We start from the raw sequence: 27884 nt of genomic DNA on the forward strand, positions 1-27884 counted from the left end.
TCAGTCATCACTGACAAATCTTAACATGGAAATTACTTCATGTGTGAAGATGATTTCTCACCGATATACTGAATTTAATTTGGATAAACGCTACAGAGTCTACAGAGTCTAAAGATATGTCAGAACTCTGAATTCCCTACTTCCTCTGTGGAAAAATACAATAAAACATCTTTCAAGTGAGAGTCCTATTCCAAAACATGCCATTAAAGCACAAATAATAGCTATAAGATAAAACGTTATTGATCTCTAGGAAATTACCATTATTTACAGGAGCACAAGACTCAGGCGAAGAGGTAAGACAACAGATAAGATAGAAGTATTTGAATGGACTAGATGAAATAATATAAGAAATTAAAGAAATGAGAGAAATTACATCAAAAAGCTATAGACATTATATAACTTACAATACTGTAGTAAATAAATTAATTGTGCAAATATTTGTGTGAATATATATGTGCAGAAATAATGAAATAGTAATCCAATAGTGCAACTCTGAGTCCTTATTAAGGTAGAAATTTTACTTTTTAGAATCCCACTAATGTAAAACAAAACATGCAACCATGGCGTGTGTACTATACATGATAAAAATGTAGGTATAAGTGTAAACAATAAATACAATATACATAAAAATATAGAATATTTTACATTACAGTATATATTATATATTTACAGTGTATATACACACAACAATAATACAATAATATAAAATACACATATTTAATATAAATTGAATAAATATTGTGAGTATATAAAATACAATATAATAAATAAATTATAGAAATATATAAATTTGACTTTTACAAGGATTACATGCAGCCACTTCTGCTGCATCCTGTTGTTCTCTTTGCTGTGGTGACCTGCTTTCCTCCTCTCTTGTCACCCACCCAGGTGATCCTTCTGCAGTCGTTTGCTCGGCGCTGGCTGGCCCAGCAGGAGGTGGGCCGACTGAGGAGGGAGCGGGACCGGCGGATGGCCTGGCTGGAACTGCAGGAGAGGAGGAGGAGGGAGGAGAAGGAGGAGCAGCTGAGAGACCGGCGCCATCGCTGGATGAACCCACAGAGGAGGGAGGACTTCAACCTGCTTTACCACGCTCTAGAGAGTAGGCTGGGGGGGGGTCACTGTGTGAGGAGGTCTCACTCTGCTGCATAGGTGGAGGAAGTATTCAGATCCTTTACGTTAATAAAAGTACTAATACCACGCTGTAAAAATACTGCATTGAAAATGTTACTTAAAGTACATTTTCCTGATTATACTTAACTTACTTTTACTTATCAAAAGTTAAATCGCTCAATGCAGAAAAATGGCCCCTGTGACTGTTATACTACTATATATTATATCATTAGATTATTATTACTAATGCATTGTTAGCATCACTTCACTGTTGTAGTTGGTTGAGATGGAGCAATTATCTTGATTGTTTGGTTCGTAAAAATTCAGGAAATAGTGAGAAATGCCATCACAATTACCCAGAGCCCAAAGTGACACCTTCAAACCTTCCAATGCTTTGTTTGGTCCAACCAGCAGTCCAAAACTCAAAATTATTAACAATAAAAACAATTGAAATAATTAAAAGGAAAATCAGCAAATCCTCACATCTGAGAAGCTGGAAGCATAAAATGACTTAATCAGTTATCAAAATAGTGACTAATCAATGAATCGACTAATGGTTTCAGCTCTACTTGTATACTGGTCATGGATGCAGGAAATAGAGGTATAATAAAATAAAATAATAAAAACCTTCAGTTCAACTTATAATGACTTTCTCCTTTTTTTCTAGGATTTATATGCATAGTGCACTAGTATTTGTGGTAGAAAAGAGGTTTGACTTTTTATCCGTTGTTTATCATTTATATGTATTAGTCTGTAATGCGGAAACAACTTAATTTCCAGGCAAGCAGGTTTATCAGTGAAGTGTATGAACTACACTGCAGACTTGAGTCGCCGTTAACAGCTGTTACTCTGTTAACAGCAAACAGAGTGACAGCTGTCCCATATGAGCAGGTCCTTCGCTGGTTGAATGGACATCAGTAGATCCTCGTATCCTCATCTCCTGTATGAAATGCGCGTCCAGGTGCTGTCTCACTCCCTCTTCCTCTCCTTGCAGTTTTCATGCATTTTGTATGACGTCATCAAATAGTTTCTTCCAGCACCCCCAACTCTCACAGACTTCCAGCGTCCCTGATACTGGTCGTTTAATTTATAACAAATCATCATATTTTATAAGCTCTTCATATGTTTTGTATGCAAAAATCTTAATTTGTAAGGTACTAGTGACTAAAGATGTCAGATAAATGTAGCGTGGTAAAAAGTACAATATTTCCATGAAAAAGACATTTTTAAAAGTACCTCAAATGTGTACTTAAGTACAGAACTGCGGTAATGTTGATGAGTAAAATGTTTTATCTGTGTGTGTTTCAGAGTGGAGGTGTGAGGAGGAGCAGCGGATCAACTCATCTCTGCAAGGAGCTGAGAGGAAGGCAGCTCTCTGCTCGCTGCTGGAGCAGGAGACGCAGCTCATCGCCGCCATCAGATGCCATCGCATCGCCGTCCAGAACAACAACTACGACAAAACTGTCAGGAACTTCCTGGACAAGGTCAGAGGTCACTGCTCTCCCTCCACTCCCAGCTCTCTCAATCCAGACCCAAAAAAGTTTTTATATCCAGTTCATTTTTTAAAAATCTTGATTAGTGCTACAACTAAAAATTATTTTCACTGAAAAAACAATCATGCTCAATCAAAGACAAAAAGAGAGTTGGGGGGCATGTAAGAAATAAAAGTCAAGTAAGTACAAAAAGAGTTTGCAGACCCACCTTTATCAGAACGATCTTTTAATTCTATTCTTTCAGTTTCTGTGTTCAGCTCAGAGGAGTAACATTTAAAATATCAACATTTAGATAACATTTAAAGCACAGGAGAGTAAAATACTTTTCTACTCATAAATTAGTAGTAGTAGTAGTCGTAGGATTGTTAATAATAACACTATTATTTGCATTAGTAGTTATAGTAATGTCAATAGCAGTAGCAGTTATATTGTCAGGTGTAGCAGTAGTAGTAAAAACAGCAGTATCATTAGCACATCAGTAGTAGAACTAACAGTGTGTTGGTCTGTTTCAGTCTGCGGCTCCTCATCAGTGGCGAGCAGCAGACGGTCGACTGATCAAGATGGACAGTCAACACACAGTCAGAGCCAGAGAGCTGCGAGATCTGTACAACAACATCAACCTGTCCACTGTCAGCCAGGAGCAGAGACTCCACGTCCTCATGACACTCAAACACACTGTCAAGGTACCACACACACACACACATACTGTTGTCCGACAAACAATATTAATATATTCACAGGAATTTATGCCTGTTTGTACGTCACAATACTACAATTCTTGGTTTATATGAGCATATCTGTTATTGTGATGGTTTTTATCCTTATTGCACAGGAGCATGCGTGTCAGCTGACCCAGGACATCGTGGATTTGATCAACAGGGAGGTGGACCTGATGACTCGGGGGGTTAAGGCAGCCAGTCTGGAGGGGCTGAGGAAGAGGATCTCCACTCTGTTCCTCCAGTACATCAAAACACCAGTATTTAACCCTGAGGTGGCCAAGCACCTGAAGGTGAGTGAAGACCTCTGCTGGTCTGGGATCATAAGCTTTGGACACTCTTGGATAAAAATTGTCTAAATCTAATCCCAGGTTCCCCAGAATCCCTCCCAGCTGAAGAACAACATGTTCCTCTGCTGCGGCTGTCATCGCTACCTACACTCTGCCAACTTCAGCTCGTCCGCCAGCGCCCGTCTGAGCAGTCAGTGCCGGAACTGCACCGGCCTCGACAACATAGCTAGATCCCGCGATGACTTCTCCTGCTACAAAAACATCCTGAGGAGGCTGAGAGCTGACGAACAGCGGCTCAACGAGGAAGCCAAGATTCCCTTCCTGCTGCAGGTGACCCGCTGCACCGCTTTCACTATGTGTATTTGTCGCTTTGATTGATCTCACTCTTTTACTTAGATGCTACACGCCTCAACATAATTCTTTCTTTTTCCTGCAGTTTGCTGTGATGTTTTTGTAGTGCAGATACCCCAACCCTAACCTCTGTATGTGTGTGTCCTCATAGGTGGAGGACGTGCGGTACCTGGTGGAGGTGGTCTGGACGTCCCGCTCTGCCCTCCACGCCAGCAGTGACCTCTACAACCTGGTGTTTATCCGCTGGGAGCGTCAGAGGGACTGGAGCCCCTGGAACTGCATCCTGTTGTCCAAAGAAGAGACTTCAGCTCACATGGAGGTGGAAGACATCCACAAGGTTTGTCCATGTAAACATTTACACTCACATCACACATGTGGACCCCATCTCCACCTATTATCTGGATAATAACATCTGATCACAGGCCTGTGCATTTCCACCTGGTATTAATAAATGTTCTTGTCATCTCCATTCTGCCTTCATCATGATGGGATCAAAGAGGAGATGTACTTTTGAACTACTGCCGAATTCTGATTTTTCACCTTAAAGATATGCTCTCAGATTGTGTTATATCTCCCAATGATTAGAAAAACTAGCCCTTTTCTAGGGCTGGAACTTTCCAAGAACCCAAAACCTTTTAAGGAACTCAGGAACTTTTACTTGCATTTTGACTGGAGGAGCCAGGGTCTAAATGTAGTTCCTGTGCCACAGTCCCAGGCCATCGGAAAATACTACCCCTGGAGCAGGTGCTAAGATTGTGGTGGAATGACACACAAACCTCAGGCTGCTACAACTTGTGCTCAACAGTATCAATAGTTCCTTATATAGTTCCTGGGTTTAATTAATATTTGGTGGAAAAGGGACATTAGTCCCTGGTTCCTCTGGTTGAAACACAGGTAGTTTCTGAAATGGTTCCTGGGCCCATAAAAGTTCCTGCGTTATAATAAAAAAAATCCTCCCAGCTTCTATTAATGCTTTGAACTATTTTAATCTTTAAAGGCCTCATGACTAAATAATAGCTTTAATTTGTACACATTTTGTGTAAAAACAGAAACCTACTGCCATGTGAACTTCCCATACCGGTCCCTCTGGCACTTGTTTGGTGTTTTTCCTGTTTTTCTGGTCAAACAGTAAAAAAGCAGCTGGTAAAGTTTGCACTCCAGTTGTGACACAAACTAAATCTCCCTCCGGTTTGTGTTCAGGCATATGAAGCGACGTTCATCCGCAGGATCGAACACAAACACACGCTGGCTCGACGCCACTTCAGCCAGATCGCCGTCATGGCTGAGTACCTGGACTCTCCGCCGACCGCTGCCCTTGGCAACCAGCTTGTCTCCAAGCCCATCACCATGGCAACAGGCAAGCACGCCACAGACACCACACTGGCCTCAGCTCATTAAGGAACACCCTGTTGTTTTTCTTTTTTCTGTCACTGTTTCCTCCCTCTCTCATATTGTCTGTCACTTTCTAAAACATTTTGTCTGACATCTGAAATAAAGTTCATGATGGTTTTACTCCTGGTTTTGACTCATGTAAATTAATTTCAGTTTGGGTACTTTTATTTTGGAAGGAGAATATAGTGACCTTTGCACACTGTTCTGAGAGCCCAGGCCCCGCTTCCAGGAAGAATTATCGGGCTAAAATAATCCTAAAATCCTTCTTACAAACCCGTCAAGCTTTGGGGGTGTTTTCCAACAGAATTGTAACTTAACCCTTAAATGGGCAAGAACATAAACAAAATTTAAGAAAATTAAGTCAAAGTTGTTTTCCAAATTATCAGGGCTTAAATAACCCAGTTTCTTCTTCTTCTTCTTTTTGTCAAAATATGACTTTTTCATTTGACTTTTTCATTTTACAGTTTGTATCCATTCAAAAAAATTGTAAAAAGAAGTCTTTACTACAACAATTAGAACAGTCAAAAAACAGTCTGTAAACACTGAAACGCTCCAAGCTAAACCAACTTCTCACTGCATTGGAAGGTGAGGAAAGTAAATAATGCCAAGACTCCCATTGCATTCACACATTTACACATGATAGAGGTCTGTCCATTGAAACATACTGACCTCTCTGAATTGCAGATATTGCACATGCAGTTCCACAAGTTCAGTCTGACTAATTTATCCTCGAAATAGCAAATAACAATTTACAATAAAACTTAAAATTCAATTAAATTCAAAGAGTAAAATCACAAACTATATATATATATTTTTTTAATGTTGATTTCCTGGCTTTAAATGACTAAAAACAATAGTGAGAATATTTTTATAATCAAAATAATTTTTATACCCCCATATTGGCAATGTATCCTTGGAGATATAGATATTTCAACTATTTATTTACTTTAATCTTTTAATTTTTATCACAACCACTGAAATTAAAAGATACGCCTAACCTAACACAAACAACAAACAAATTAATTGCCACACAGGGTAAGAATGCCAGAAGAGCTATGCACGTGGGGGAAGGATATTTTCAAGGAAATTATTTATTTGCACAAAATGGCCATTTGTCGTGTATTCATTGACTGATTTACATCAGCCAGTTTCTCTCGTCCTTGTCATCTCCTCCTAGTATGCCAGCAGCAGTGTAGTTATATCTTTTTCTTTTACAGACAAATTTCATTGAAATGTGTCTAATAACGAAATGATCACAGAATGACATCCACAACATATTCATAAAGTTTATAAGAACCATCACTGCTTGATTTAAAGTTTAATATGTGCCTGTCTCGAGCAGCAGCTAAATCGATCAAAGTTTACTTTCTTATACTGACTTCCACTCAGTAACTCAAGTTAAAACGTCGATCGTTGACAACATTTATGCTTTATGATTTATGTATTTTTATTACATATAACATGTCTTTCAGACAGGTATAGGTGTATTCAGCATACTCTAAAGCACCACAGACAGCATTAACAGCAAGCACATCTCTCTTAAAAGTACTCCACTGATTTATCGTTACACTCCTGTAACATTGTCGGACTCATGATGGACAGTTCAAACAAAAAAGGATAAAAAAGGATGCAGCAGATCCAATGATTTCATCTTCTTTATTCCATGCATTCTTCTTCCTTTTCAAAACCTGGCTGGCGCCTACATTACCCATAATGCAGCTCAACGGCCAACAGTTTGGTTGGATATTTGGGTGTGTTATGCTTGTAGTGGCTAATGTAGCCTTGAGTTGCTAGCCTCAAGCAGAATTGAGGAGCAGGCTACAGAGGTCTGGTAAGCTCATTTCTTTCTGACTTCCCCAGAATTGTTTTTTTTTTCAAACTTGTAGTCTTCAGGGTGTGACAAATAACATCACTTGAGGACATTTATCAAACTTCACAGAGCTCCATCTGCATCCGCAAAAGGTTTTGTACAACTTTTTCACGTATGCAGTAGTACTCCCCAACACCTGTAAACAGTACACAATCAGTGCAGCTTTTGGAAACTCATGTCAAATGTCAGTGTTTGAGTGTTCAGTGAAGGACTGAGGGAAAACACACACCTGTTCTGGTGAGGTGCTGGCTCGCAGGCAGACATAAAAAAAAAATGGGAAAGCCGCTCACAGTTCAGCCAAGAAAAGTTTCAATAATCTGTCAGGAGTTTAGAGATGCAACCTGAACATCCTCTGTGATTCTGGCCAATCAGAGCTTTTGATACTTAAGTACATTGTACTGATAATACTTCTGTACTTTTACCTAAGTAGGATTTAAATGCAGGACTTTTACTTGTAATAGTAGTATTTTTACATTGTGGTATTGATATTGGTACTTACACTAACTAAACTAAAATGAAACACTGTAAAAGTCTATGATTATTCTCTAGGCACACTCAAGCCTCAAAACATTTGTGTGTTGTTTGTGTGAAATATTTACTGGACCTTGAACAAAACCACATTTAAATCCAAGATTAAAATGTTTTCAGTTTGGTGTAAATCCGTCTCCCGCCCCTTCTGCTAAGTTTCATGTAAAAATAATACTTCTGCATTGATAATCAGAGGCATTAGCCAAGGGTCAAAGGTCACGAATAGAGTTAGCAACTGTTTAACGGCCCTCTCAGGACTTCAAGATAAGGAGTTAAAGTATACCTGATGTTCTAGGAATTACTTCAAGAAACTCACGTTCACTTTTTCTGTTTCTGCGAAGAGGAAAAGACAAATCATACTGTACTCTCTTCTCATCCTGTGACGTCTAATGAGCAGTAAAGCCCATTAAAAGAGGCTTTAATAGCAGTGATGTATGCAGATGCTTCCACACCCACAGAGAGCCAGAGGTGGCAGCAAGGCAGTGAGGTAAGGTTTATCGCTCTCATTATCAGGAGATAATTCTCACTCTCTGTCTGTTGATATTTCCCCGACACAATATTACTGTATTCATGATAACAGGTCTCATGGCATATAAATAAATATATATTTACTCTGATTTACAGAATGTTCAATAAATTATGACCACACTGAAAAATGTATATAATGGATTTATTATGAAGGTGATTTAATCACAAATACGTTGTGTTTCATCACTGGAGTCTTGTTTTTTTCACAGTCAAATAGTGTCTGAATACCTCTGGTGTAATTATGTAATGCGCCCAGATCTTATTAATCCAAACCCACTTTATTTCAAACTCCAGTGAAAATCTTAAATAAGGCGGACGTTTGAGCAAATATCTGAAAAATTTCAAGCTGATGTAAGGTTATACGTAAGTTATACATTAAAAAAAATTTTTTTTTTTGAAGAATGTAAACCAGATCTAATATTTAATTACTTATGTGTTTACAACTTGTGTTTCTCGTACAGGGTCAAATTCACAAAACGCCTTTTAAAAAACAGTCAGTTTTAATTTTGCTTTGGGTAAATATCACATATTATGATAAACTTTCCACAACTTGTTTCTTCGTGTTCTCTGGAAGAGAACAGTTCATTTCAGTCAAAAATCTGTGGTGAACTGAACTCAAAAGTAAGGTAAAGAAACACAAGAATCCTACAACAATTAGCTTCTGAAGTAGCCTGAATGGTTGAATGTAGTTATGTAATACACCCAGGTATTATTTAACTAAACTGAACCCAATGACATTTCTATTCAATTTTAGTGGAGATCTGAAGTATGCCAGGCTGACATTTGGGCAAATGTGTGAAATGTTTCCACCTGATGTCTCATGTCCCATTTATTTATTTTTTTTTGTCTTTTTAAAAATGATTTATTTTTTACATCTTATAAATATTCACATCCAGTGAAAAGTAGCCCCTCGTTTAGTTCTTTCTCATAGAGGGAGAAAGTTACAGAACTCCCTTAAAAAAATATGCCGTTTTAAATTTGCACTTGCTTTGGGAAAATATTACATACGATAAACTTTTCATACTTGTCCTTGATTCTTAGTGCCTTCTGGTAAATTTGGCATAAGAAGTAATTTGCCAAGTTTAAGGTATTTCAAGAGATATCCATCCTTAAACTTTGGCTCAGTTCAATTCAAAATCTGTGGTGAATGAAACACAAATATCCTACAACAATTAGCTTCTAAAGTAGCCTGCGTGGTTGCTCAATACCTTGGATGTAGTTATGTAATGCACCTAGGTATTATTTATCCAAACTGAACCCACTGAACTTTCTGTTAAACTGTACTGGAGAGTCAAATTATGCCAGGTCTCTGCAGTAGCCTGAATGGTTTCTTAATACCTCACATGTAAATGATATAATGCACCCAGGTTCTATTTATCCAAACTGAACCCAATGAACTTCCTGTTCAATTTTAATGGAGATCTGAAGTATGCCAGGCTGACATTTGGGCAAATGTCTGAAACGTTTCAACCTGATGTCTATAATTTGACCAAAATTTATTAAAAAAGACAAACAGTCCCATTTTTTTTGTCTATTTTTTTATTTTTTACAACTTGTAAACATTCACATCCAGTGAAAAGTAGCCCCTCATTTAGTTCTTTCTCATAGAGGGAGAAAGTTACAGAACTCCCTTAAAAAAATATGCCGTTTTAAATTTGCTCTTGCTTTGGGAAAATATTACACATGATAAACTTTTCATACTTGTCCTTGATTCTTAGTGCCTTCTGGTAAATTCGGCATAAGAAATAATTTGCCAAGTTTGAGGTATTTCAAGAGATATCCATCCTTAAACTTTGCCTCAGTTCAATTCAAAATCTGTGGTGAATGAAACACAAATATCCTACAACAATTAGCTTCTAAAGTAGCCTGCGTGGTTGCTCAATACCTTGGATGTAATTATGTAAAGCACGTAGGTATTATTTATCCAAACTGAACCCACTGAACTTTCTGTTAAACTGTAGTGGAGATTCAAAATATGCCAGGTCTCTGCAGTAGCCTGAATGGTTTCATAACACCTCACATGTAAATGATATAATGCACCCAGGTTCTATTTATCCAAACCTACTGTACTTTATTTTAAATTAGGAGATCCCAAATATGTCACGCTAAAATTTGGGCAAAGATCTCAAATATTCAATCTGATGTAACACTACAGCTATCATTCAGATGAAATTTATGAAAGAAGACAGACAGACATTTTTTAACAACTTGTAACCATTCACTTCCATTGAACAGCTTGTTTCTCATACACACAGAAAGGTGCAAAGCTCCCTTAAAAAACAAGCAATTTTAAATTTGGGCATCACATATTATGATAAACTATCAACAATTTATCCTTAATTCTTGATGTTTTCTGGTAAATTCGGCATGAAAAGTAATGCAAAAAGTTCACCAAGTATACCAAGGTCAAAAATTAAGAAATGCCATAATTAAGGTAGCCTCTGAAGCAGTCTGAATGGTTTCTCAATACTTAGTTACAAAACTCCCTTTAAAAATGTGCCAGTTTTAGTTTTGCCAATGCTTTGTGCAAATATCACATTTTATCACAAACTATTTTTCTGGTCAATTCAGCATTAAAAGATGTACACAAGTTTCAGATATAAAAAAAACAAAACTTTCCTTCCTTTGGTGATTTTCTCAAAGTGTTAAAAATGCATTTTTATAACTTTAAAGAAACATTCAAAAATGTTGTGAAATCCTCTTTTTAGCTGTCTTCCCCAGAATCAGACAAGATGAAGCGAGAGGTCCAGGACGTGTTTACTAGCTTAGCACAAAGACTGGAAGCAGGGGGAAACTGATAGCCTAGCTCCATCAGAAGTAAAGAAATCCACCCCCCAACAACTCAAAATCTAAGTTCGAGCTGCAATATGCTTCCTGGAGTTCCTCTGAACTTCCTGGAAAAACAGATGGAGTTTTGACGATGCAAAATTTAACCACTCACATATTAGCACATGTATACTTCCAGAGCAGTGTAGACATATATTAAATTGTGAAATCCACTAATATATAAGGCTGTGTCACATTATTATCTCACTTTTGTCTTGGTACAGAGATAACCAGCGATTAGTTTGCCACTTTGGTGTCTTGCTCAAGAAAACTCCAACAGATATGGACACATAACCTGCAACCTGCAACAGTTTAAGGCTGGAGTCTCTGTGAAGAAGGCCAACCTGACACTGCGTTCCTGCCAGCTCAACGACAGGTCAACTATCAACTGTAAAGTCTTTTAGCTTAACGACCGCAGGATTACAACAGCAGCCTGCAGAAAAGAGGAGGAAAAACTAAAAGACAACAAGAAAAAACAAAAAAAGGAGAATGCTGAAGAAGTTGAGCAGAGGATTGTGGAACTATCGCAGCTTCGCCCTGATCGTCCTTACACAGCTGCTGCTGCTTCCTCTTCCTCTTGTCGTCGGGACAAAGGTGAGTTTCCTTTACACGCTGGAAACCAGGCCAGTGCAAAGGGCAACAATATTTATAGTTTTTAAAAAAACCCAGCTCCTTTGAAGTTTATGAATCAAAGTAAACTGAACTGAAGGGATGAAAGAACTTTACTGCTCTGAAAGACAATTGTAATTTTTTCACAGCGGTTATCACTTTGGTAACAGTGGTAACTCTGAGCTCATCTTGCCTCACTGCACACACTCACTGCAGTATCATCTCTGCATTGCACTTGTTATAGAAACTGCCTGTCAGTGAGAGGTGTGGGAGAAGCTGTGAAGTGTTTTTCCTTTTCTTGTTAAAGCTGCACTAATCTGTTTTTAAATTAACTATGGATCAAATCACTGTGTAATGTGAAAGGTGTCACTCCTAGTGACGAACCCACAGAGAACTCTCTCCGACTCTGCAGCTCTACAGAGCTTTTTTAGCCTCATCTTGCTCCTAGTTGCACATTTACACTGATAAATCCACTGCAACCAGTAGACAGAAGCCAGGTTTCCATCCAACTGCAGCACCAATTTGCAAACAAGCAAATGAATGCACGTTTCAATCCATCCTGTTATGGGAATATTAGGAGTTGGTTCATCAATGTAAACAGTTGGTGGCGCTAATTCTCCAGTCGGGTGCCATTAAACCATCGTAGAAGAAGAGGACACAATGAGATGATGTAAAAAAAAGAGCGCCAGTCAGACCTCCAACAGTGGAAAACAATGTAGAAAACATGACGTAAATAAGACATTTCTGTTTGTTTCATGTATTAATGTGAGGAAGGTTACAGTCTCCTCATCGCTCCGCACAGATCTGATATTTTCAGCTCTTCAGTGGACGTGTTTTACACCTGTTTTTTTTGTTTTTGTTTTTTTTGTGTGTGGTGGAGCAGCTAAAAAGTCAGATATTTTTCTCAAGAGTTGGACCAAACCAGAGCTAAAAGGAGAGTGAATATTGGACTTACATTCATCATCAGCTCCCTCAATACAACTCAATGAATTAACACCGTGTCAGAGGAAATTGTAATGAAAACATATCATAAAACACTATACAAGAAGTAAGATGGAAAGCAACAGAAAAAAAACAAAGTAGCACGCAACTTAGACAGAGAGAAGTTAGTGGTTTTCCCATTCATTTCAATACAGTCTTCTTACAGTTTTCTTGGAGCAGCATCTAGTGGACATTAGAGGAACTGCAGCCACAGACTTACGGAGCATTTCACACATGCAGACTCAAAAACTGGGAGAGTGACGGGTTGCTATTCATTGTTGTTTACTTCTCTGCCCATGGTGTGGACGCAGCGTTAAGCACTGACTTCAACACACAGTTGTGTGGCTGCTGTTTGATTTGTATCTCTGGACACATACTTTTTATGGTAAACTGATAAATGAAATGTATGCACTATTGGTTCTGTCTTTATAGTCCTCTACGACAAATAAATGCAGAGGTGTCTTTGTGTTTTGTCCCTGTAGGAGGCAGAATGTGCCTTTGTATTGCTGCTAATGGCGACGTACTGGGTGACAGAGGTGATTCCCCTGTCCATGACTGCCATGTTCCCCGCCATCCTCTTCCCCATGTTTGGCATCATGAAGTCCTCGGATGTGAGTCCATCTGTCTGTTAGCAGGCCAAGCTATTCTTCAACCTAAAACAAAGTTTTAGGAAGTTGCTGTTCTAAATCCCTCCTCATGATTTAGTGAAGTAATGAAGACTAACAAAGAAATGAATAATTAACCTAACTTTACAGCCTGGCTATATTGCGCATTTGGCAACTACTTTAGCTAAATCTGATTGGAACAGATTGATTAAATGATACTGTAGGATTAGTCCAAGCATTGTTAAATTAGAAAAAAGTATTAAATTCTTAAAATATCCCAATCTTGCAAAGATTGTTAAAAATAATAATGGCTATTTTTAAATAACTATTTACCAGAGTATGCTTTTGTCATTTGTTTATTTATTTATTTATCATTGTATTGTAGTTTGATTTCAGTTACTGGGCAAGAACCAAATGTAAACTACAAATTTACATTAGAAACTGAGCTAAAATTTAAACTATTGTTCTCCCTTTATTACTTGTACAGTATTACTTTCTTATTACTCCCTCTCTGTTTCTCCTCCAGGTGGCGAAGGAGTACTTTAAAGACTTCCATTTCTTGCTGGTAGGCATCATCTGCCTCGCCACGTCCATCGAGAAGTGGGGTCTCCATCGCAGAACCGCCTTGAGGCTGGTCACCATGGTGGGAGTCAACCCCGCATGGTGAGCGCCATCCTTCTCTGCTATAGGATTCAAATTTTAATTTCATAGAGGTTGGTATGTGTGTAAATCCCTCCTCAACATTTAAAACAGCAGAAGAAAATACACAGTCTAGCCCTGGATGCCCACCGAATGGGGCTATCGTGTTCTTCAGCAGACACATTTCCAATATAGTTTAAAGGACGTTTTTCGTGTTATACAAGAAAATTGATTACACCTTTGCAGCTCATGCAGATGTGGTAACAGATGCATTGTAGCTGCACTTTACTCTGTACAACTGTCTTGTATCTGCGTTTCCTTAATAGTGTGCGCATCCACACCAGGCGGGTTGAATTTAAAAAGCATAGCTTTTTCTCTCCATTTTGGCCTTCTGTCCACACAAGGACGAGTTTTTTCTCACCCCAAAACAAAGCATTTATAAACCATTCTCCAGAGAGGATAAATCTTAAAACACTGGCTCGCCATTTTAGTGTGTGTCAGTGAAAGTGTGGGGATGCAGATTGAAGTGTCTGCGGATGTTCCTGCTCTGACCACCATGCTGTCGTCTCCAGGTTGATGTTGGGCTTCATGTCCGTCTGTGCATTCCTCTCCATGTGGGTCCAAAACACATCGGCTGTTACCATGGTGATGCCCATCGTGGAGGCTGTTCTCCAGCAGATCCTGAAGGCCAATGAGGGAGGCGGTGCCGGCGAGGACAACCCCAACCTGCAGCTGGATGGTAACTGGATTTACATGTTATTCCGTTTTTATACAGAGGAATGTGTATAGACACACACTCAAACTAAAAAACTATGTCAAAAAGTTGCCACTGACATGTGTCTGTAGCACCACTGAGTGTTGAACACTGACGTTTAATACCTCATTAGAGCCATGCTCTTGTTTACTAATCAGATCTTGTGTAGCTGCTTGTGTTTAGACAATATCTAACATTTGAGAAGTTTTCTGTAGAAAAAATGTAAGATATCAAGAAAAAGGGTACCACTCTCTGATAAGGCACCTTATATAAAGGCTTTATAGGTTGAAACTAATGGCTGTATTAATTGTTAATGAATAATTTACTAAAGCTCTGTTGTAAATCGAATAATAGGAACAACGTTTTGATTTTCCAGGTTGTGAAAAAACTTGTAAGTTACAACTGTTTTCTGTTAATTGCCCTAAAAATGACCTCTTAGAAGAGCAACACAAGAATGGAGGGAAGTTAACCACATTCTGTTGTTTTTGCAGAAACTGACAGCCACATTGAAAAGATGAAAGAAATTGTGAGGTATGTAAAGGATTGTGTTTTTGTACTGTTCACTGATGTCCTGTTCTGTTGCCTTCGCTGTCCCTCTGGGTTCTGGGTGTTTGGAGTGTTGTAGGTTTTTGTCATTGCAGCCCATCCAGTATACTTTAATACTATATTCCTCTGTCTCTCAGTGACAAGAAGCATCCAGATGTTCCTGAAGAGACCTTCACTTGTGTTCAAATACAGACAGTGTCCCAGCCTGTTGCAGCCCAGGTACAAACATCACTGAACCAATAACACAATACTAATCAGTAATATTACTGTTACTACTACTGATACTGCTGATTCTGCAACTCCTGTTGCTACTACTACAACTATTGCTACAGAATTGACTATCACTGCTGCTTCTACTCTTACTACTGCTATGACTGCTACTGTTACTTTTGTTACTGCCATTACTACAGCCAAGTAATGCTGCTGATTCTGCATCTGCTGTTACTAGTGCTACCAACCACTGCTACTGTAACTACTACTGCTACTAATACTATTACTGTACTGCTACTGCTACTACTACAGCTACTGCGATTTCTTCTACTGGTACTACTGCTACTGTTACTACTATTGCTGCTGCTGCTTCTACCTCTATCACTACTACTAATTTGTTACTGCTGCTGCTGTTAAAACACTGCACTGCTACAGTTACTACTGCTATTTCTACTACTACTACTAGTATCTGCCACTGCTATTGCTACTACCTCTGCTGCTACTGCTACTTCTTTTACTGCTATTATTACTATTACATTGTTGCTGTTACTGTTGATTCTGCAACTGTTGTTACTACTGCTTCTGTTTTTACAACTGCTCTTAATCCGCTACCGCTGCCTATACCACTGACGCTAGTACCACCTCTACTACTATTTGAAGAAATGTTATTATCAGTAGCCCTATAATGATACTACTATTGCTACTAAAGCTACTGCTAACTAATCATATTATTTTACTCTTCTAACGCCACTGATACTACTGATGATACAACTATCACTACAACTTGTGTGATTAGTACTTCTACTACTTCTACTGCTACTACCAGTACTACTACCACTAATGCTGCTGCTCTGGGCTAATTTCTCCCTTGGTGTTGTCTTGCAGGATGCTGTGTGTCAGCCTGAAGCTCCCAGCAAGAGTAAACCGGACCTGATGATGTGTAAAGCCATGTGCATCGGCATTGCCTACTCCGCCAACATCGGAGGCATCACCACGCTGCCCGGCACCTCGCCCAACCTCATCTTCTCCGAGTACCTCAACCAGTGAGTGGTGCACCAGACATGCTCAGTGTATGTGTATGAGACAGAGAAAAGGAGACATACAATAAAAATGAAGGGAATGGCAAAACAGAAAATCTTGTGAAGGCATTTGAAGCAACACACAAAATGAATAAAAATAACTCAATCTGTGTAAGGGTTGGTATTTGCTAAATATAAAATTGCAATTTAAAAATTCCTCTGTGAAGAATGGTTGCTTAATTCAGTCTACTGGACAGTAGTGGATTCAAGAACAAAAAAACCCAAAGGGTTCAAAGCTTCTGTGTGCATTTAAAATCTATCTCAAACACTGTCTTTAAATTCAGGATTTACCCGAACTGCGACTGCATCAACTTCGGGAACTGGCTCCTGTTGTGCCTGCCCATCAGTGTTATAATGCTGCTGCTGACATGGATATGGCTGTACTGGCTCTTCATTGGCTCAGAGTGAGTGTCAACACACCATCTGCTCCGCTAACCACCTCCTGTCTGTGTTTTCACTCCAACTAACCTGTGTTTTGTCATGCTGTCTGGTTCTTAACCAGTTCCTACCTTACGCCTTGCCATAAGTTCTTTTTATTTGACTCCACATCATCAGCTTTATCTTATGTTGTTTTTTCCCTTTTTGCCTCATGTCCATTGATTCATTATTACAACCTATTATCACAGTCTCCCTATTACATTTTTATCATTCCGTTTCACATGTTGCATTATCATTTCTGTGTTTTATTGTTGTGACGATACAGTGCGGTCCAAGGCCCCTATGATGAGCTCTTTGTTTTCAGCATTTATCTTTTTGTACATGTTGAGGAATGAATAGAGATCACATAACACACGTGATTCTAACACACAGCGGCTGGGTTGCTCCCAAACTTTAAACCAAGTATTGAACAGGTATAAACAGGTTTAATTTGAAAACTTTCTTGTTGGTTTAGTCGTCACTAAACCTTTGAAACTCAGATTTCCGATTAACTTTAAACTGATAGTTGAGGTGGTTTAACTTTAAAAAATGACTTGTTGAGATGGATAGAGCGCAGTGAGCAAGTTCACTGAAGAAAAATAAAGAAAATTGTTGATCCAAATCCAATAAACAGCGGGACAGAGCTGCTAATGTTAGCCTAAACTCTGATAGCATCCACGCCCAGCTCCCACACAGTGGATCTGTTAGTCGTAAAAGAGGCTACCTTAACATAAGCTGTATCCCCACAAACTAATGTAGTCAGTTAATGATATGCTAACTGGCCTTGGAAGTAATGAGGTTAATACTGTATGTTGTTAGCTAGTTAGCCCGACGTGCAGCTTACATTAAAGCAGACAAACGCACTGTTTGATCCATTCCTGACACTTTTACTCTAAAAAAAAAAAGACACCAAAAATGTACACAACCCTGCACTGCAGAAAAATAAATGAAACTTAAATTTCTTCTTTTTGGTAAAAACAGTTTTGAACAAATAGGGACACGTGTCAAAACAAACAACAAGGAGATATATACTGGTTTCTTATCAAAATTGAAATTTAATATCAGTTTGACTTTAAAGAATAAACTGTAAACATTGCAAGAATAAAATAACATTCAAAGATACTGAATATGTGAATAACTCAGTTTGGACCTGAGACTGAGGCCTGAGTGTAATGCTAATGTTAGCATTAGCAGTGTGATGGTGTCAGACAGGTTAATTATGAGCGCCGCTGACCTCTGCACATGCTCAGTAATCTTTTCATCAGCCAGTCAGCACTGTATGCTCTCAGTGTGCTTTTAACCAATCACAGTCAATAATTTAGTTCAATGTGTGCATTTCTCTGTCGCCTACCAATAATATAATCTGTACATATAATATGTGCGCTGATCACACACTCTCACACACAGCTTCAAGTTCCTGTGGCGATGTGGAGGAGAGCAGTCTGAGAAAGAGAAAGCAGCAAGAAAAGTGATAGAAGACGAGTACAGGTCGCTGGGACCCATGAGGTGATCACTCACTCATTAATCAATTTACTCATTCATTTCATTTATTCAGCTATATGTTCATTCACTCATACATCCATTCATATGTTCATTTATTTTGTTAGTCAGTTATATGTTGATTAATTTATGCATTCTTTCATTTATTCAGTTACTCATACATTTATTCATTCTGTCAGTCAGTTATATATTCATTCATTCAATATGTCAAATGTTAATTCTGTCATTGATAGTTATGTCTTCGTTCATTCATTCATTCAATCTGTCATTTGCTCATTTAGTCATTTATTCAGTTATATGTTCATTTATCTATTTATTCATTCCTCCATTCATTTAGTTATATGTCCATTCATGCATTCACCCATCCATTCATTCATACATGCAGTTATAAATCCATTGATTCATTCATGCATTAATTCAGTTATGTGTTCAATCATTCATTCATTTAGTTGTATGTTCATTCATTGATACATTTTTTCATTTATCTGTTCATTCATTTTCATTTATTCATCCAATCATCCTCTCACATGGATTCTCTAATTTAGTTATTAATCCATGCACCCATCTTTTCATGTATTCATCCACCCTTTCATTACTCATTCATTCATTCATTCCCTCTCATTTTCCCCCTCCCTCCAGTTCTCAGGAGATCATCACTGGGGTGGTTTTCCTGGTGATGGTGTTGTTGTGGTTGACCAGATCTCCAGGTTTCATGCCCGGCTGGGCTTCTCTCTTCCCTCAGTGAGTCACATTCCTTTTCCAGTCCCACACACACCGTCCTGCTGCCCCAAATACCCACTGGAGCACCAAATGTGGATTCATCCGCCGCTGAAAATAGTCCCCAACAAATGCCCTATTTCCTCCTGTTTGAGTAAAACTACAGTGGCCAGCTGTTTTAGGCTGAGCCTAATTTCTGAGCCTTTTTTAAAACTGAAATATATTTGTTAGTTATTTTTAAATATTTACATCTTCAGTAGGAACCAATGGGCTTGGAGCTGAGAGCCACAGACAGTAGGGGAGTCACAAAGTATATAGATGGACTAAGACATTGTTGGTTTAATATCTTTTTAAAAAAAACAACTAGAATAACCACATCTCGTAGTGTGTTATCTCTTCTGTTCTCCGCAAACACTTCACAAATAAAATTCTGCGATTAATGTAATGCAATTGCTGTAACCAGATAGTGTCAGTTGGTTCAGTGTAAGATCTCTGATACAATCACGTATTAATTTCTTGGACTGAAGCTGTGGTGGCCGTCCTTGGCAATAAAATGCGTCCTAGTTGATCGTTTTTTTCTGTTCTTGTATTGATCAGTCACTCGGGCTACATTACCGACGCCACCGTGGCTCTGCTGCTGGGCCTCCTCTTCTTCATCGTACCTGCCTACGGACCCTCCAGAAAATATGGTAAATACACAAGACATTACAATTTAGCTGTGATTGATAGTTTAGTCTACTGTAACACACACATCAGCAACCAGATGTGGAATATGAAGTACCATTTTGAGGTACTTGTAATTTACTTTGAGTATTTCTAGTTTATGGTAGTTTATACTTCAACTCCACTACAATTCAGAGGAAAATATTGTACTTTTTACTCCACTACATCTGTGTATAATGTCTGATTTTACCTTCACTTAATAATGAAAATATAGTCTAGAATATTCTGAACATGTTATCTGTTTTTGAACAGCTGTCCAGTTGACAGCCTGTGTTAATTCTGTCTTTCGATGTCATGTGAGCAAGATATGTTTTTATCTCTCGCCATCCAGAGGCCATGATCTCCTGGAAGGAGTTTCAGGCCTCCATGCCGTGGAAAGTGGCCCTGCTGGTTGGTGGAGGCTTCGCACTCGCTGAAGGGGCAAAGGTAAGCCGTGTCTGTCTGTGTGATACATTAACTTTATACATCCACCATAGCTTCCTCATATAGAACTAGGACATTTAATTAGATTCTTGATTTTTGCCTAAGAAGGCATTCCTGTTGATGCTTTAAAGGAATAATTTGACATTTTGGGAACTTTGTTTATTTGTTTTCTTGCTGAGCAGCCCGTCCTCACCAGAAAAACGGCCGTATAGGTCGATTGTGCAAGCAGCTTATTTGACCCATATTTCCGTTTATTGTTAGGCCGCAACCTCCAGTGACTGTAGTATGACAGGAGCAAAGGAGGAAGTCAGGTGACGTAGTATAAAGAGGGACAAAGTCCACATTGGGAGCAAGGTGGGGTGGTGGACAGGTCAATCACAGGACTTTCACCCAGGAGACTGGGTGAAAGTCCCGTTCTTGTGTCCCGTGTGAAATCAAGTCAATGTTGACTTATTTCAAGTTTTAAGTAAAAAAAACATTACATAAGTGACTTACGTTACTTATTTTAACCCAAACCATGATCTTCTCCTAAACCTAACCAAGTAGTTTTGTTGCCTAAACCTAACCAAACTGTGACCAATTCAGAACATTAATCACTTATTTAAAGTCACGTAACGTACTCAAGAGCTACGCCTGTTGTTGGTACTTTCCAACCGTCGTATATGTCGTTTTGAGAGTCATTGACAATGGACCTATTCTGTCGTTTAGGTATGAGGACGTGTTGTGCTGAGAGTTACATGAGGAGATCAATACCACTTTGATCTGCAGCCAGCAGCCAGTTAGCATAGCTTATCATAAAGACTGGAGAGAGGCAGAAACAGTTAACCTGGCTCTAACCCAAGGTAAAAAAAATCCACCTACCAGCACCTCTAAAACTCACTAATTAACACATTACATCTCGTTTGTTTAATCCATACAAATGCTGAAGTATAAAAATGACATGTTGTGGTTTTACGGAGGTTACAGCAGTCACTTCCTATATAACCCCCACAAAGTGTCGTTTTTACACTTTTTACAAACAAGACATTAACTATGTTAATTAGTGAATGCTGGTATGTGGATTTTGTTTTTGTTGAACAGAGCCAGGCTAGCTGTTTCCCCCTGTTTCTAGTATTTGCGGTAAGCTAAGCTAGCCAGCTGCTGGCTGTGGCTTCATATTTACAAGAGTGATATCGTCATCTCTTCTCATCTAAGTCTTGGCAAGAAAACGAATGAACATATTTCCCCTTCCTTTAAGATACGGAGTTCATCTCAACACCATCATGTCACGAGAAGACATGCTGACCCAGAAATATTTGTGAATTAATTAGTTATCATCACAAGTCACAGTAATAATAAGTGATTATTTCGTTGTTGATTAATCGATCATTTTTCTCTTTGCTAAATTGATTTATCGTTTTTGTCATTGGAATTTGCTATAAAATCACAAGGTAACCCAAAGGTGTCATTATCTAATAATATGAAACAGAAGAGAGAGATACTCTTAGCATTACTGAAGCTTTAAACAATCTCACCTCAGGCTCCATTTAGTAGCTCTTGTGGAGCTTTCGATCATATCACACGATCCTTATCAGCAGTTTGGAGTTTGCTGAGCACTTTAAGGACTTCTCCATGCGAGCTTAAAAGTTGAATTTTACAGTTCATTCTTGTCCTTGTTTACAAACCGAAGAGAGAAAATAAAAGATAGAATGATAGAAATAACACATGGACATAATTAAAATGATTTTATAAAATAAATACCCCAGGGAAAGATATAGCACATAAGACACTAAGGGGCACGAAACAAGTTTATTTAAACGCCAGTCTGTAAGAATTAGTTTTTATTAGAGACTTTAAAGACACCTGTGAAGTTGTTATGCTGGCCTGTTCAGGTGGGCTGTGGTAAAACCCAGACACCCTCTGAAAAGGCACAGCTGCCTTTAATATTTGGCAGGCAAAAATATGCACTCATTAGGAATGAAAGGAACTTTAATGTAACCTGCTTCCTTGAACGCACTGTTCAAGTCAGTCTCTGCTAGCAATCACATCACAACATGACAATGTCTCTGCAAGGTGATTTGCAATAGAAACTAAAAGCAGGAAATCAGAAAATGGTCAAGGATAATAGGTAACTTGTGGTTAAAGGATCAGTTCACTCACTAAAAAACACATTTTCCTCACGTAACACTAGTGGTGTCATGCCAGTTTTTTTGTTCTGTGGATAATCCAGAGTTACAGGGGCTCTGTTTCTGAAAAGAGATGTTGCTGTTGAAGTTTTTAAATGTCATTTTAAAGCTGATTATCTCAAAATGCCAGATAATCGGCCCGAACGATTAATCAGTCTATCACTAATGTGTATGTGTGTGTGTGTGTGTGTCTACAGGAGTCAGGCCTGTCTTTGTGGGTGGCCGAGCTGCTGACACCTCTGGGTGATCTGCCAGTCTTGGCCACGATCGCGGTCGCCTGCGTCATCGTCACCACGGTAACAGAGGTGGCCAGCAATGCCACCACCATCACCATCTTCCTCCCCATCCTCTCTCCTCTGGTAGGTTCACAGTGTTTTATAGACACAAACTGTGTTTTTGGTTTTTTATTCTTTTTAATGCCTTCAGTTTCCAGCCAACAGTGGAGTTTCTAATCTTATGATTGAAACTAAATCATCTGATGAAAGATGTTTTTTCAGCCTTGATGTTAAATTTTGAATGATTGATCGAAATGTATTTTGGTCTTCCAATACACAACCTATTTAACATTAAAAAGGAACATCAGACTAATTGTATTCCTACCATACTAATGCCACCGTGCCATTCTAATCATACATTTTTATAATCTAAATCTATGAATTATTTTAAAATGTTTTCTGTTCCTCACTAGTTCATCTCTTTAAGTGAAATACAGTGATTTCTTTACATTAGTCCTGACCCAATAGCAATAATCTTACAAATTAATTACACGCTGCAAACGAAATACTTGAGCAAATGTGCAATAATGAGTTTGTTAAACTGCGTTTCATGTTTTCATTTTGAAATGCATTACGATGCAAACGCTGTTGTATCAGTTACAATATGATGTCACCATTTATGATGTGAGATAAAATAGAATTATGTTTGAAATAGTGCCAGATTGATGCAATGATATTAACGGCTTCACAAAAATTGGGGTTTTTTTCTATCGTCATTGTACTAATTAACAGTTAAACAGTTGTGGAGGATGGCAACTGTAGTCAGCTTGGCTCGCAGCCGTTATAATGGTTTCCAGTGGTGACCCAGAGTCACAGAAAGAAATAAGTATGAATACGTTCATAGAAACTTTTCAGTCAATGTTCACTGTGTTCCAAACCGCTCTGCCACTCTGCCAATGAATTTCTAAATAAGCTACTTCCAGTTTAGCTATGGAGCTATCAGGTAGCACAACACGCTCTGTTTAAGAGGAACTATGAGTGTTTGAAACATACTGAAAATGCAGATAAACAGCACTATGCTGCACAAGTGATTTGAAGTTTTTCTTGACCTAGTTAGTGTGGTGTCCTTTTAGCAAACAGAGCATAATAGGCCACTTGCTAACTTTTGCAAGCTAACTAGCTAGGTTTTCTAACTTCTTCAGGGATAAATGTGGAAATAAGTCCAGGACTTTGTCCTTCTATCCCTGTCAAAGTTTGATGTGTTTTATTTTAGAAATATATTAGAATGTTGTCAATAAACCAAAACAACCCAAAATAAAACTTATTAGCGTAGCTAGTCCTGCCCACCCTATGTCGGCTACTTCATGTTACTCATATTTTTTTGTTTGTTTTTTAGTAGGTGTGAAGAATGAATGGATGATGAGCAGTGTTCAAACTATTGTGTATGAAAGACAAACACATGGACCAATGACAATCTCCCTTTGATCACTGTCGTTAAATAACGAAGCTAACGAAGATATTTGTGTTTGTGTGATCCGTATTTCTTCAGGCTGAGGCCATCCACGTTAACCCGCTGTACGTCCTGATCCCCACCACCCTGTGCACATCCTTCTCCTTCCTGCTTCCAGTGTCCAACCCGCCCAACGCCATCGTGTTCGCCTACGGACATATCAACATCATGGACATGGTAAGTCCTGTGGTACAAACACAGAAACAGGTTAACAAAAAGCAGTTATCATTTACTCCTTCGTGAACTCTACACTGGCTGCGATGCACCAGAATTCAGTATGAAAACCATAACTTCCATGTCTGATCGTCGCTGCAGGTGAAGGCAGGGTTTGGCGTCAACGTGATCGGCGTACTTGCTGTCCTGTTGGCCGTGGCAACGTGGGGAGTTCCATTATTCTCTCTGAATACGTACCCTGACTGGGCGGAGGTCCTCCCCGGGTTCAACTCCACAACACCGTGATGATGGATCACCAGGCGTGGATCTCATTGTGAGGCTCAATGACCTCCAGGGGCCTCTTAAGGGGGCTCCAAGGAGGCTCCTTAACGCTGCTCAGGAGGAATAGGTTAATGTGTTTTTACTCACTGAATCCTTAGAGAACGTATTTATTGTTCTTTAGTGGTTTCACTGCCTCCTCTCCACTGACAGCACATTCAAACATTTAGGAGCCCCTGTTGTAAGACTGGTCATCCAGGTTGTATATAACATCTATGTTTTTGTCCTTAAGGGTTCTCTGTAGATGTTAATTTTTCTAAACCTAAGCACTGTAATTAAAGGATTAGTCTGGTGTTATTTAATTTTCTTGCTGAACAAATCCCAAGTGCAGACCCAAACCAACAATGAATTGATCCTACTAACAAGTATTGTGTATGTATCCAAGGCCTGATACATCTCATGCCATAAAGCTCCATTGTCCAAAAAAATTTAAAAAAAAAACATCACAATTAAAATCACAGTCACATGACATGTTCCTTCACCATGAACACACACACTGTAGTAGTTTATTTTGACTGAATCCCATATACACCGTCCTGCTGCTGGGAAAACTCATTAAAGCACTGAATGTGGATTAATACGCCGCAGAAAATAGTTCCCAACAACTGCACTATTTCCTCCTGTTTGAGTAACGTTTGTTAAAAGCTACAGTGAGCAGCTGTTTTAGGAAAGAAAGAGTCTTTTTCAAAAATGAAACTATGTATTTGTGAGGCGTTTTTACAGATTTACGTCTTCAGGAGGAACCAAAGCCACGTACCAAGTATTGACAGATGGACTAGCACATTGTTGGTTTTGGTCTTTTCATGGGATTTATTGACAATAGGAAAAATACAGAATATCACCAGAGTCACACATTAAGAGTGTGGCAAAAAGCATCTTGAGAGAATACCTTTCTTAAAGGTAGTCACTAGGTATGTGTCATGATCTGTTTGAATTCAAAATTGTCAGTGAATAAGTGCAACAAGCTGTGCCTTGTTCTCCAGCGGGGGTGAGGACGTTCCTCAAATGTCCCTGTGTTTGCAGACTTTGTAAAATGCAGCTGCCTTGTAGCGTTAGCTTGTCACCTGTTAGCAGGCAGCGGAGGCACCTTGAAACAATGGAACACGATCACATGTGAAATTGACTGGTGCGCTGAGGCAAAAATGGTTGTAAACATAAACTAGAATGAGGGATCAGTCCCAACCACACTCTCAAACTGGCTGGACATTGGAGAGCCTTAAAGTTCAACTACATTGAACTTGCAGTGGGATCAATTTGCAGCCGGCATTAAATATGTCTCATCCCGTTCCTCATAAAAATGAATAGGGAGAGAAATCCTGTGTGACCACAGTGTATTTTAGGATAGGCTACGTGGGTTACATTTGAATTCATTTAAATTAATTACATGTTATTTCACATTCATTCTAACTGGATTTTTTTCTTAAAAGTGACACTTACTATTTCCATGGGCTGGTGGCACAGAGAAGTGGTAGTTGGACTGAACGCTCTCTGCCAAATCTGTTTCACATGCATAACAGATCCTCAGCAAAACAATACAACAGTCTGAACCAGTCAATATTTGTATTCACTTGTGGTGATGAACCCAAAGAGAATTGTCACCACCTCTGCAGCTCCACAGAGCTTTTTAGCCTCTTTTAGCTGCTAGCTTTGGTTTTGCGGCACAAACAAGCTCTGGTAAGCCCACTGTGCACTACCTGCCCTGCACCAAACAGCAGACAGACACTGTTAGAGACCGGCTGGTGAAGAAAGTGGAACATTTAGCAGCTAAAGAGCCATTTTTATTCTATTATTTTTCTAAGAAGTTAGTGGAGACCAAACCAGAGCTAAAAGGAGAGTGAATTTTGAACTTATATTCATATCAGATGGACCACTCCAATTGATCATGTTGCTCTGCTGGATATGGAAGTAGGCAGCTGTTTACTAACATGTTAGCCCCAACAAATTTATAAACTGATATTTTGTCAGATGTTGTGTTTACAGCTCGTTCTGCTGCCCCAAAGTGGTCAAAGTAAATAAGAGAAAGTCTTTAAAAAAGGATTGGGAGGATGAAATCAAACCAAATGAATATTTTTGCTGCCAAACTGTTAACTCTTAAAAATGTTAGATTTTATATTGATATATATATATATATATTTATTATAGAAAGTCAATGATGAGTGTCTTTTCAAACTTATCAGCTACTTTTGTTTTTGTTTCTTCATTTTATTTTTGTTGTTTCTATTTGTGTGAATTTAATAGAGTTTGTAAATTTAGAAAAACTTGTTCCTCAGTGTGTTCCTCAATGTAGTTCTGAACATACACTGAACCTGCACTGTAAGTACTCTGCTACAGTATAATTGCTGGGGTGTGGCGTGAGTAGAAGCAGCGAATGAAAATCAAACGAGCCTGAAACTGGACAAGACTGAGAATAAAATGTCAGCAATTAAAAACACAAAGCTGTTTTAATGTTCTGTACCTCCAATGTGGTGACAGCATGACACACACACACACACACACACACACACACACACAGGTTGTGTGTCCTGCTGTTTGTTGTTTCTATATGTATTTGTTGCCTTTGTTGCTCTATCAACTCCTTCTGTATTTAAAGTTCTGACTGATCAGTGGTAAAATACACCAGAGAAACACTGACCTCTAGTGGCCACAGTTTTAGCCTATAAACACAGGCCATTTGCATATCCTGTTTAAATATACAGAATGAATATAATACACCTATTAAACCAATGCTAATTCAGCAGCCCTGCAATAAATTCTTCCTTCATGAAGGTTTGAATGCAGTGTTGATTGAGCTTTATGGAAATATTGGAGGCTGCAGTTTGTGCTGAACTGTGGGCATTTCTAATATTTTGTCCACCCTCATTAATGTAAGTGGACAAATTATTAGAATGTACTGCCATTATTAAACATTTGAATTCCTCTTTTTTAGCCGGTCATACAGCCATATTCATGAACTTATGTGACTAATACATTAGCCACATAATATTAAGAGAAATAATTGAATAAATAGTTAATTAACAGATAAATGAAAGAAGCTCATAGGATGTGTATGATCAAACAAGTTTTAGAAAAAAGAAGGTATTTTATATACATGTATACATGTGTACATATATACTCACACATATACAGACGTATACTTATGCACATTATATACCTTCATTTAAAAATAAATAAATATATCAATGCCTTCATACATTA

At 38.6% G+C, this 27884-nt stretch overlaps 2 protein-coding genes across 4 annotated transcripts in view; both read left to right on the top strand.

Annotated features, from left to right (window-relative positions):
* Positions 1-5478, top strand: part of iqub (IQ motif and ubiquitin domain containing) — a 16409-nt gene extending 10931 nt beyond the window's left edge. For all 3 annotated transcript variants that reach the window (XM_044194213.1, XM_044194214.1, XM_044194215.1), the window contains 7 exons: positions 889-1099; positions 2419-2594; positions 3116-3286; positions 3436-3612; positions 3691-3939; positions 4112-4297; positions 5161-5478. In XM_044194213.1, the coding sequence (XP_044050148.1) occupies positions 889-1099; positions 2419-2594; positions 3116-3286; positions 3436-3612; positions 3691-3939; positions 4112-4297; positions 5161-5358 (1368 nt within the window). In that variant the 3' untranslated portion in view covers positions 5359-5478. The remainder of the gene's footprint in view (positions 1-888; positions 1100-2418; positions 2595-3115; positions 3287-3435; positions 3613-3690; positions 3940-4111; positions 4298-5160) is intronic.
* Positions 5479-8079: 2601 nt separating this feature from the next.
* slc13a1 (solute carrier family 13 member 1) lies at positions 8080-27884 on the top strand. Its single transcript, XM_044194156.1, has 16 exons — positions 8080-8237; positions 11329-11698; positions 13177-13305; positions 13826-13962; positions 14511-14677; positions 15184-15223; positions 15376-15457; positions 16334-16491; positions 16812-16931; positions 18352-18450; positions 19084-19185; positions 19759-19850; positions 20216-20310; positions 22670-22831; positions 24237-24374; positions 24513-27884. The coding sequence occupies exons 2-16, from the start codon at positions 11594-11596 to the stop codon at positions 24654-24656; spliced, it is 1770 nt and encodes a 589-aa protein (XP_044050091.1). The 5' UTR covers positions 8080-8237; positions 11329-11593; the 3' UTR covers positions 24657-27884.

This window comes from Siniperca chuatsi, linkage group LG4 (assembly GCF_020085105.1).
Source record: "Siniperca chuatsi isolate FFG_IHB_CAS linkage group LG4, ASM2008510v1, whole genome shotgun sequence".
Classification (NCBI taxonomy): domain Eukaryota; kingdom Metazoa; phylum Chordata; class Actinopteri; order Centrarchiformes; family Sinipercidae; genus Siniperca; species Siniperca chuatsi.